The following is a 12,721-nucleotide window of genomic DNA, read 5'->3' as shown; positions in this document are numbered from 1 at the left end:
GAGTCACAAATGGGAGGATCCACCTCCACAGATCTGCCCTGGTACTGGCCTTAGGTCTGTAATGGGAAGGATGGCCCTGCCCCAGGTTTGTAGGACATTCAAGCTGCAAGGTTTGAATGAGGTTCTCATCCTCATTGTTTTGCAAATGTCTGGTGGTTTAATTTGGGTGTTTGACTGTTATCTTTGGCAGATTGCTCCACATAAATCATTGTATCTACACATTTGAAATACTCCTTGTCAAAGCGCTTGTTATTGACATGTATCAGCAATTCAACTGCTGCTGACAACACAGGAACTGCTACACTTAACATTCACAGGGTTTGTTCTGCTGTAAGGCAAGGTCCAAGATATCATTAAAAACATAAAAACATTTTAAATACTAGAGATCTGTAAATACCTTTTCTAAATAAAAGGCAGTCCAGGACTCATTGTTTTGCATTTGAACTTCTGACCTGTTTCTGGTGGAACCTTAGCAAGGTCTCTGTTACCTCCTGTACTAAATCAAAATGTGATTTCTCAGCCTAATGTCAGGTACAAAATTGGGCTCAAAATAAATACGGGAACAAATCCAAAGTGCACACACATTTCCTTATTCTTTTTCCTCTGTTCCTTCCCAGCTAGGCTGGGATAACTGTGAAACATGCAGCTGACAGAGTTAAAGATTTACAGCTGTGAGAAAGACACCAAGAAAACACACGAGCTTTTCTGAAACAGCATTTGCAGCCAAATTCCAAGAGTTTGTATTTATCCCTGTTCACAGGATATTTTTACATAGATGTATGACTGCACCAGTCATTTCCAACAAAACAGATAGTTAAGCAGTTAGAACAATAGACTATTTGAGTTTCATATGTTTAAATAGATTAGAAAACAATACAAAGGGATCATTTCATTATCAATGAAATGCAGCAGCCATCCCTTGAGAGATACAGAAGCAATAGATGCCACAGGGCATCTCATTTTAGGGTTAAACAGTGAACTTTGCGGAAGAATTTGGAGAGAGAGAATTGAAATAGACTGAACAGGACTTAAGGACACTCCATAACTGCCTGTATTAAGGACACTGGCTCTAAGTGTCCCTTTTGCCAACACCTCAGCTCCAATCCCGAGTCAGGATCAGAGCTCATGGAACCTCATGGAATTGCAGTCCCAAGTGATGTGGTGGCATGCAAACAGTAAAAGGGATAGTCTTTGTCATGGACCAGATACAGCCTGGGGAGGGGAAAGCATGCTGCGAACAGATTTCCCCAGTGTCACAGCAGAGGTTTGACAATTCCCAACAAACAGTAGAGTCACTGTCACACATGGGCAACCCACGAGGAGGTGTCTGTTGGGTAGGTGACATGGCAATGATTAATTAGCCTCCATCTGCTGGCAGAGCACTGATGATGCTGGCTGCTCTTTAGCAATGCTGTCTCCACTGGCCTCTCACAACTGGGGCTGCTTGTTCACGTCAGTCACAAGCACAGACTGTGCCACATGGTGGCTTTTGCAGTCCAGCCTCTTCCTTCCCCTCCTTGCCTCCACCCAGCATCCCCAAACAGGCTGCAGAATGGGCTCCCCAGTCTGAGGAATTCTGGATCCACCATTTCACATCAACTACTGCAAAGCCAGCTTGGTGCTGCAGTTGCCCTGCCCTTGCTTCTCTTGGGGACACATATTACAGATGATGGGACACCCTGAAGTTTGTGCCATTCATCACTGCCCAGAGCATTGTTCTTTCATGAAGACTCATTGTATTCTTCCTGTTCCTATAATAACCAGCATCTAGAGCAGGAGCATCTGACCTATCCTTTTCTGGCAGCTGGCCAGAGTGAGGACAGTACTTCATTTTTCCTTTGGTGTAATCCACTTAGGACAAATAGCTGATCACATGGCCTTTCTTCCTGGAGTTAATTTTTTCTGTTGACATATTTTGTCTATAATTTCTGCTCTGGAAAATCTCACTTTAAGAGCCTTTTAAGAAGGGCACATATCTGGATTCTTCTGAAACATTTTTGTGATTGCACTTCATATATTACTGGAATAATTTTCTCCTATCCCCAAGGTGGTTCTGCTGAAAGATTTCCACCCTTGAACCCTAAACGAAGCAATTTAACCAAGCCTAGAGAACATATGGTGCAGGATTAATAGCACTACATCTGTTTAATATCTCTTGCATTGAGTTGTACCACTCTCAAAGGCTGGCTGTTACCCAGGATCTCCTATTTTGATTGCTAAAATTTTACAGTGATATCCCATGCCAACTTACATTACACTTGCCCAGCAACTGGGTCATTACAAAATTTGCTGACAGCTCCTTTTAACATCCTGGAAATGTTCCAATACATTTTGTCTAAACTCGAGCTAATATTTGAAATGAATTCTGCATTGTGATATTAGTTTTCTCTTGAGCAAACCTTTATCTATATTTGTATATCTTTAAAGAATTTGAAGACAATTAAGTAAATTCATACCCAGGAAGCTAAACACAAAAATTTAAGGAGAAAATTTAAGAATTTATGTGCTGAAAAAGCACAAAGGCAAGACAAAACATGGCCCTGATATGCCATGGCAGCTGTGGTTACCTGCTTGCATTGGAGGAATCCATTGGTGCATGATACACACTCTCAGTGATTCTTTGGTGCAGTTGACTTGCTTCTGTTAAAGACAAAGTAAAGAATAAATTGTTCCAGATTGTGTAAGTTGCTTCTGTGTTTATGTAGAAGGTGGGAGAGAGAAATAGGAGAGGAGAGATTTTGACTGCCAGTGCAATCAAAATGGAATGCTTGTACTTGAAGAGAAAGTCATTTCTTAATGAAACATTTTAGCTCACCAAACAACTCTTCTACTCATATTTTCACCGCAGAAGAGATTTCTTCCCATCCTACCTTCTCTTTCCTCTGTACCTCTTCCTAGCTAACTGCATGATATGGATCTAAAGAATGGACATAATGGCCTTTTTCCCAGAATACAAGTTTTGTGGCTCACAGCTTTTTCTGGATTTAGCAACACATGTCCATCTGTGCTTTTGCATACTCAGCCACATAGCAGAATATATCCCCATCTCTGCAGAATGGTTTTGCTCAGCATCCTGGACAAACAGTAATCAGAAAATGTTATTCATATGCTGCTTGTTCACTCTTTTTGCAGGCCTGCAAGGTAGCAACAGACTTGCACTTTGTCCAGTAAATGCTGAGTGAAGAAAAATTATAAGAAAGTTGCTCACAGCCTGGATTTCAGGGCCAGGAGAGTCAGACACTGAGAAGTGAGGAAGCAATGGAAGGAGCTGCTTTCAAACTCACCCCTGGGCTATTTCACTCTGAAAGAAGATGAGCCTCCTATCAATGAAGAGAAGTGACAAGGAGACGGAGGCAGCACTGAAAGATTAAACTCAAGTCCTTTGTTGGTGGGGTAGAAATGTGCACACTGAGTAGGGAGTCGGAAGTAGCTCCATTCCTGGGTTTGGCAACTGATCCACAGCCTTACACAAATCCCTTAAGCTGCATCAGTAATTCCTTTGCCTGCAAGAGACAGCTGAGTTCTTTGGGATTGATGGATCAAGGTGTTGCCCAAAGCCTCATTAGCATTCCATGCTCACTGCAGTGTGTGACAGGGCTGGGTACACACCGAGCGTTTGGACACGAGTGACCCATATGTTCAACTATTTATCACATACCTGTAGCCACCTTCTCTGCCCCTCACTCATTCATCTCAGCTGGTTCCTTCCAACATTCCAACCCCCTGTGCAACTCCTAACAACAGTCGTTAAAAGCAGCCAGTCAAACAAGTATATCCCTCTTCCTTCTCCCACTGCAATGCACAGTTGTAAAAAATATCCAGTCTTGGATTAAGGACTCTTCTTTTGTGAGTCATTAGAAATAGAAACTTTAAAACCACAGGACAAAGCATGTGCTTCCTGACATCCATTTTTTAATAAGGGGTTTGATTCATGTGATCGTGTGGGAAGAGTTACAATATCATGAGAGATACAATTTATACCCTCTGACTGCTGTTCTGCTAGATTGAGAGCAAAGGGAAGCTTGAGTTTACTCACAGAGTAAGATGAAAGTCATCCTTGGAGGTTCTTGAGACCAGACTAAATAAAGTCTTGAGTAACCTTGTTTGAGCAATAACTGACTCTGCTCTGAGCAGGACCTTGGACTGTCATGTCCTGAGGTCCCTTGAAATCTGAAATATTCTAGAATTGTATGATCTTGGGACAAAACAACAAAGAACATAAAAATAAAAATGCTTTAAAAAACTTTCAGTGTTGATTCCTGTGTAGTTTTCTCTGGAAAATGCAAAGTAGCTCTAGCTAATAGGTCCTGTATGCTATAGAGATTTCACAAATGCTCATCTGGATGACATACAAGCTTCATTTCCTTTGCCTAGAAACACAAATGGAGGACTAGCACTCTATCCTATTAAATATGTACATTTTCTCCATTAGCAACTCTTCTGTGGTAGCCTGAGGAACACCAGCTTTTATACTTCAGAAGCAAATATTACAAACCATATCAGAAAGCCTCTAGATCTGGTCCTGAAACTACACTAACAAGAATCTTGAGGTCTTTCCTCAGCAGTTCCTGATGAACTGATCACAGTAAAATTCAGAATAAAAAGGGAAAAGGATAAAGACAAGATCAGTAACAAAAGACCAGAGTAGTAAACATTGTAAATAAGTGTATTGTTATGGGTTGGATTCAATTGCTAAGGCTGATGTTCATAATTGTTTCCTTCTACCTAAGGAGGCTGTAAGAACACATTGTCTTTGTGAAACAGACAGTTAAAATAGAGGTGAACTCTAAAGTTAAAGCACAGACACAGGTTTCCACTTTGGACAAAGTCTGCTTAGGAATTTGAAGGATGTGGGTGGAGACCTTGCTTTAAAGAGAGATAAGTGTATGAGAGAAGCAGAAAGACAGACCAAGGTGAGAAGCAATGCCAAGATCCAGGAAAAGTCTGTATTGGACGCAGCTGTGGGGCTTTTTGTCCTAAGAGAATAAATAGAATATCATCTATGATAGCTATCATCACTATGTTCCTTTACTGTCTGAAATAACCTGACTGAATTTTGTCTGTTGGGGATTCAATATCTTATATAAAAAGGGTGTCATTATCTTAGCTAATTATGAAGCTTCGGTCATTCACGGTGTTGAACAAGTCACAAACCACCTTCATAGTGACATCTCTGTAAGAGAGGGAAAGGCCATTGACCATGTTTTACAGGAGGTCACTAAGATGGAAAGATGGGACAGCTTACATTTAGAATAGAAGGTGGGTGACTAGACTTAAAACAAAACAAAACCCCTCAAACCCCCCACAAAAACACTAGGACAGGGGAGCAGTTCCTGTGTCCAGTCACAGATGTTGAAGGAGACCTTTTGATCCAGGTCTTGTGAGCAGGCCCAGAGTGCAGACTGGGACCTCATCTCCTCATATACTGATGTAAATGGATACTTCTAGAATTGTGGTTTGAGGGAGGAAACAGAGGAAAACCACGTTCCTTGGACTAACTGTGAATGGAATAGTTATCCATGTCATTTATAAAATTGCAAGAAGTTTTCTTTGATCAGGACATGGCTTTAAATCCCAGCAGTGCTACAACTGCCCAGCTGGTCCTTGCTGGCTTCACTGGTGGTACTGGCTGGCACTGTAACCTCCCCCAGCCCCATGTTGCCACACACAGCTCCAGAAGGAAGCACACATTCCCAGCTGCTGCTCTGTGAGCCCTACCTCTGCATGCTTCCAGCTGTCCTGTCAGGACTTTGCGAATCTCTGAAATCCAGGTGTTTTTCAGCTCAACAGAAGATGCCTGAGAACAAAAGAGGACAAGGCAAAGCAGATCCAGTTAAAACACGCTGCCAATCACTGGGCTGCCCTGACCTACACTGGCTCTCAGTTTTGCCAAGGATTGGAACACTGTGGTCATCTTCAAGCAAAGCAGAGGACGCTCCTCCAGATGGAAAAGTTACCATGACTCTAAGGTCCCGTCCTTGCATTTCTGTCCAGAATTCCAAGAAATTTCCCATTACTTTATTTCTTCTTTTAGCCAAAATCATGACCATATTCACAATAAATTGGCTGTTTCAGTGCCTACACAACAATGAAGCTTTCAATGGGTATTGTTTCTGGAGTGTACAGGACAGTGAACATTCTTTAAGAACAATTCAATTGAAAGGAAGTAGAGCCCTTGGAAACAAAAAGGATTGTCATTACCTGAATGATATAGACTTCTTCTCTGCCATTATACCAGATCTCAAACTTCTTGTTATCCCCTTTTACATTTTCTGTAATGCCCACAGTGCTCATCTGTTTCAAAATAGAAAAGAAGGAGCTGGAATCTAGAAAATATCAGTAGTCTTTAAACTTGATTCTCTGAGAAGCAGTTTTAAAAGGCTGCATTCACTTCTGACACCTTAGGGAGTCATTAAAAGTAAAATTCAGAGCATGTTATTTCTCAATATCTAATTTGTCATTCATCTTTTTGATTGCTAAAGGAAAAAGAATGTTTAAATTAACCCAAGCTAATGTCTGATCATGAATTTATCCTCTTTTTTTTTTTATTATTGCTTGATCTGTGGATCAGTTTTCAACCCCATCCTGGCCTTTGTTCACCTTGACAAATTTTCAGTTTTAGGAAGACTGTTTTTTCACTTGCCATCATTGATCTGTTGAGGTGGAAGAGAAAGAGGGTTGGAATAGGGCTTTGTGAGATTTAATGACCAATCTGCAAATCCAGACAACACAAAAAAATCTGAAGAAAATAATTCTAGATTTCTTAAATGAAAAATTCTTAATCACAATTTTGAAGTTCAGCTGCTACTAACCAGCTTCTAATCTTCTTCCTGTATTTGTTCATGCCTCTTGTTCTCATTCACCTCAGCAATAATTCAAAGATTTAGACAGTGTTATGCCACCATTCCTTCTATCTCTACATAAAGAAACTTGAAATGTTGATAAGAATTGGTCCAAGCCTTAAACCAGGTTCTGCTACAGTTCCTGTCTGGGTACTCTGTAATAAGTTTGGAACATTACACTTGATGATGCATGTGAGCAGGCTAAAGCCACAAGTGTCACACCAATGTGCTTAGAGGGAAAACGTGGCCTACTTGTGATACCCACCTTAAAATGTCCTGGCTCATACCTGGAAATTTTGCTCTTGCAAGTAAAAGGGTACTTCTACTGCACTGATTCATCTGTAGCTATGACTGTCACAGAATATGTTTGCTCAACAGTGTCAACAGTAAAACTTGCAATAGAATTGCACTAGGAGGATACCCATAGGCAAAACAATGAGAGATGCAGGTCCATTTAGTCTGGCTTCTCTTTACGGGATGCTGGGCAAGAATACACAAGGTGCCCCTTTGTACCAAGCTGCAAAGAACAAGGTTCACTTCTGAGCTGCAGGAGATATGGCTTGGTTTGTCTCCAACCCAAAACTAAATGGGAGCTGTCATTTATTCAGGGGTGCAAGACAGCTCCAGATATGTGCACCTTCTTCAAATCTGCTCATGGAAACATCCTCATCTTGTGAGGACACCAGATTTATTTCCCTCCCCCACCATTACTGCATTTATTACCTTTAATGAATTTTTAAAGCTGTATGAAGCTGTCTTCTCATGACCATCAGTGTTCTCCTCCCGTTTCTTGCAGAAAAGGAGCATCTTTGTATAGAGGAAGAGGTGTCTCTGCATTGGTTTGAATCTAGCCAAATCCTTCACCTTGTTGTGCCCCTTCTTGTGGTCAGTCCATACATTGAAGGAACCCTGCATCAACAGCTTGCCAAGCTCACTGACATCCCCCTAGCAGGCAAGAAAAAGAGAGAGCATACGTCACATTCAAACTAGGGTAGTCCCAGGCACAGTTCATTCCTCTGGTGATGCTTAAGATTCCAGGCAGAGGCATCCCTTGTGTTGGAGAGTGCACATGTCCCCTTGCTAAACCTGTGTGGTTTCCTCCTACAACCATCAATTCACTGATTTCCATGTCCATAATTCCCAGTTTGTCTCCCCACTCACAGCTAGCATCTAAGATATGTCTCAGGATCTCTTTGGATGTGACACACAGGCTGGCCCCTCTGGTGACCTCAGAGGAAGCTTCCTTCTGACAACCCAGGTTTCAAGGCTCCTGACTCCCAAGGCAGTAGGAAGGCCCAGTGCAATCCAGTACCCAAACAAAGGCTTTGACTGTGGAAGATCTAGTTTCAGTTTCCACTCTGGTACAAGCTTCCTCCATCCCTGGGCAAAACCTTGAAAGATCTTAGATGCCTGAAGTCACAGATCAGTGCCTAGAGGTATGCAGGTATGTAATTCCCTCCCATTTCAAAATAGCCTTTACAAGCTTTGTCAATAGTTTCTTGGCTCACCATCGGCAAACTACGCACTGCTGCACAGCCCTGGGCAAAGAGGGAATGAATGCACCACAGAGCCATGAAAGTACCTCAGGGAGAGTGAAATTAGGCAGGAACCAGACCTTTCTAAGTTAAAGCTCTTGTCTGAAGACCACTGATGGGTAAATACTTCACCTGATATAAATATTTAGCTCAGATGCCACCAGAACTGTTCTGTGTTTAGAGTGGAGCAATATGTGGATATAGGACATGGCAACATCTATATGATAATGGGATTCAACAAATAATGATAATCATAATTATCTTAACAGCATATTTTCCTAGGAGCACTTTGTATAATAAGTTGAGGGAATAAGCCCAGTGCATTATTAAAGTACTTATTTTCAACATTTGCATGCTCTGTTGATTATAAGGTGAAGATGTTGGCTCCAAGTGGGAATGTCTAATTTCTTATACTAAGAATTGCAACCTGTTCTCCCTCTCACTCCCCCTCCTCTACCCTACATTCAACTGCAAAACCAGAGCTTTATTACTTTTCCACTCTATATCCGGATATTATTAGACTCTCCAAAACATTCAGAAAACCTCAGCAATTTAGATAAGTCTGTCATCTCTATATATAGAGTTGGATCTTTGTGCATACAGGACTGTGGATGTTTGCATTTATATGTGCATGTAGCTATGAACTGCAAGCACGTGAAAAGCACATTGATATGCAAAACTAAATTAAAAAAAAAAAAAAAACAAACCATGCTTTCTACATAATTCTGACAATGGAGAGAGAGGCTCCTGTCACTCCAGGCACTGTTAAATACTGAGATCCAGAAGCTCAGTTCAACTCTTGTGATAGGTCTGTCTCACCAACCTTGAATCTGGGATTGGGATAATAGTGAGTGAAGTGGGAGGCTGCCACTGCAGAGAGAAAAAGAGACAGGGATGGCAGTCTGCAGCAATCCCACAGGATACTCTGAATATCAGCCCACAAACACTGGACTCTCTTCAGTGTAGGCAGCAAACAGGAGGACACTGTTTCTGGTAATTTCTGCTAGTGGACAGCAATCTTTTATCCTAAAGGAAGTTTATTTAAAGTGGAGGATTTGATCACTCTCTCAAATATAATCATTCTCTGTTAGAACAATACACAGTATCCCATGTTTATGGAAGATGAGAGATCCATATGATAATTTATAAGAATCTCTCATCATAACTCATGGACAAACTACTCAGGCCAGGTTGTGTACAAATGTTAGGATGATAGTAGGAAGCACATCTAAGACTTCTGCTCTCCACATTTTATCCTGCTTTTTTTTTGTGGTTTTGCCTAAAAATAAAAAAAAAAAAACCCACCAAACCAACCCCAGACTTACATATTAGCAATTTGTTACACAAGAGTTCAGCTCCTCAAATCTGCATGTGCCCAAGTCCAAAAAACAGAATATCCTCTGCAATTAGGAGCATTCATCAGCTATCACAAAACCTGCTTTCCTACTGGCATAATATCCCTCTCTGAAAGGTTTTCCAGGCAAGTATTTCTATTATGGCTGTGTGGGAAAGACTCCACAAGGTGGGGTGTGGTTTCATCAGCTATGGGAGGTGTTCACTTGCCACCACAACTGAGCACCTGGGACAGGTGGAACAGGGAGAAGAAATTGTTGGGTGATTCACACTTTCACCCTATTCAATAATCATGTAACAAACCATCTTGAGAATGCTGTCAGCATTGGGCTAAACAGTGGCCTTGTCCCACTGTGCCATGCTTTCCAGTTCAGCTAAGAAAGCAGAGGCCAAAGTCTAGTCCTTGGAGCTACTATCTGGCATTCATGAAAGGCTGGAAAACTCAAAAGTAAAATTTGAAAAGGTACAGGAATGTTCTGTTGAATTCCTGAGTACAAAACTACACACACTCTAAAGCAAGGAATAGACAAAAGGATGACCTCAACATTTATATGGACAGGAATCTGGATAAATCCCCTCTGCTGAGGATAATACTTCACCTTTCTTGGAGAAACTCTTCTTCCCATCCCTTTACAGAACTCTTTTCAAAACAAATTTTATGCTAAATTGCTGTAACTACATATATTTAAACTGAGAAACACAGGAGGAAAGCTACCTTTCTCTTTGGGAACGAGTAAGAAACAGTGGAAACTGGAGAGGTGAAAGGTGTGCTGCATCCATGAGCTTCCCATGCCCATGTTGACTGGTTCAATTCTGCAATAATAATATACACGCTCTAAAGAGTTCTTCTAAAATGAATCTCTGAGGCCCTCAGATTTAGCCATGACCACGATGGATAAAGTATATGCTGCTTTATTTAAATTTGTCATGTTTGGGAGATCTAAGATTACATTTATGACCTGTGGTGTTTCTCTGATCCACAATCACCACACCTATTCAGTGTTTGCCAGTGCAATGAGATGGCCACTGCTTCACCTTCTACTCAGTACAGCTACCGCAGGAAGAACTCACTTTCTCATCCCAAATGTAATGCACAGTCCACAGGAGCATCTCCAGCTGTGTGCAAGCAGTTAAATGAGCAAGCAGTGAAATTTATTTATAAAATCATGTTGGCAGCAGGCATGGGTTCCTCAGCTACCAGATGCACTTGCACAAAAGAGAACTATAGAAATCAAAACTCCTGAGGTCACTTCCCATCCTGAAAACCAGGATAACTCTTCCCACCCAGACATTGTCTGTATAGACCCCAGCACCTTCTCAGGAAGTCAGATTCCGCACAAAATAGTTTTTCTGGGTTAAAGCCTGTTACTCTGATGTAACAATTCTTTGAAGAATTCTCAGTATATTGTTTCTTTCTTGATATTTTCACCCTGCAGCTATTTCAAAATCAGCAACCATATGATTCTCAGGCCTCATTTTGCCAGGCCTGTTTCTCCTTTACGTGTCAATCACTTCCACTTTGCACATAAGGGCTCATTTCACATAGTTCTTGAAAGTCATATGACTTCAGTGGGGCTTCTGCAGAGATATATATTTGTGCCCTTTGATTTGTACCGTGGTTGCTATTTCACAGTTCAGATAACAAGTTTGCCAGTTACTGGCATGGATTCCATTACCCACTTCAAATGGAAGCCAAATTTTCCTCCCTAAGTGCAAAAGATTTGAAAACACTTGAGTTGCACTGCAGTCACAGAGTTTCGGCAAATTTCTTAAGTTAGTTCTGCCACACTTGCACCTCTCACCTACAAATGAGTTTTGGGTGCAGTTACTCAAAAGGCCTGCATTTGCCCCGCTATGTCCCCGAATTCACACCCCACCTCCACATGACAGGTGTGCTGAGATGTATTTTTGGTCATCACAACACACCACTGAGTGGCATCCTTCAGGAATGTGGCACAGGCTCCTGCAAAGCACAGTACCAGCCACGGGCACAGCATGATCAGTGATGACAGGAATATGGGATGGCTCAAGACAAGAGTAGGAGCAGCACCAGCAATTACCTCATATCCTGTGATTGCTATCTGGTGCATGGAATCATTTACTGATTTGATGATATCAAGCATGGTGGCCAGGGCTTCTTCCAATTCAGCAGTACCTTCTGAATTCTTGCTGCACTTCAGCATTTCCTGATTAAAAAAAGATATGGGAGCTACTTGAGAACTTCTTATACCAGAAGACACCGTAAAATGATCCTCCCTGGAATTTGGGCTGCATAGACAAAGTAGCAGAACTACACAAAAACAAAAGAGGAACAAAAAACCCCAAACAAAACCAAACACGACATTCACCAGGGTGGTCATTGAGGACACGCATTTTGATCTTTTGAACATTTTCAAGTTTTAAGGGTTCATTTAAGATGAGACAGGACCATTCTGACACATTTACAATGAACTCCTTGCATGTCATAGAATTACACCCAGCAGCTTTTTTCTTTACATCTGCTAGAAAAGAAACTCAATATAATCATTTCAGGTGTTAGAGAATTCCCCATTTTCCTTTGCAATTAGTTCCACAAGGTACTTACTACCACTGTTAAAAACATGAATTAATTTCTAGTCTAAATTTGGCAGGTTTGACAGTCCACATTTTGAGTTTGGAAATATTTTAGTCCAAAAACTGAGGCACTTGTGTTCCTGTAAAATAGGGCTGCAGAAAGGTAGTTCCTGCAAACCCCAAGCAGCAGCAGTCTCTCCTCAAGTGCTTGGGTAACCAAGGACTAGAAGGTAAAAGCAGGATGCACTCTTATAGTACCTGCTGCACATTTTCTAGGATGAGGATGTATCTCTGTACAGTGGGCACGCTGCTTTTATCAGCATGAGCATATTAGCTAAACTACTGAAACCAGAGGGTTGCAGTAATTGTGACCCAAAATTCAAATCCAGTCTGCCCACCATTCAAGGCACACAGCTTCTTAAGCACTTGTTTGTTACC

General features: G+C 41.4%; 1 protein-coding gene across 9 annotated transcripts in view; it reads right to left on the bottom strand.

Moving 5' to 3' along the window:
• LOC125330995 (guanine nucleotide exchange factor DBS-like) overlaps positions 1 to 12,721 on the bottom strand; it is a 178,360-nt gene that overhangs the window by 39,987 nt on the left and 125,652 nt on the right. For 8 of the 9 annotated variants that reach the window (XM_048314794.1, XM_048314795.1, XM_048314791.1 and 5 more), the window contains 5 exons: positions 11,791 to 11,916; positions 7,566 to 7,787; positions 6,202 to 6,294; positions 5,719 to 5,797; positions 2,568 to 2,643 (listed from right to left, as the gene is read on the bottom strand). In XM_048314794.1, coding sequence (XP_048170751.1) covers positions 2,568 to 2,643; positions 5,719 to 5,797; positions 6,202 to 6,294; positions 7,566 to 7,787; positions 11,791 to 11,916 — 596 coding nt within the window. The remainder of the gene's footprint in view (positions 1 to 2,567; positions 2,644 to 5,718; positions 5,798 to 6,201; positions 6,295 to 7,565; positions 7,788 to 11,790; positions 11,917 to 12,721) is intronic. The other variant, XM_048314792.1, reaches the window with a different exon arrangement.

The sequence above is a fragment of the Corvus hawaiiensis genome, chromosome 10 (genome assembly GCF_020740725.1).
Source record: "Corvus hawaiiensis isolate bCorHaw1 chromosome 10, bCorHaw1.pri.cur, whole genome shotgun sequence".
Lineage (NCBI taxonomy): Eukaryota > Metazoa > Chordata > Aves > Passeriformes > Corvidae > Corvus > Corvus hawaiiensis.
This window is presented reverse-complemented; position numbering and strand designations above follow the sequence as displayed.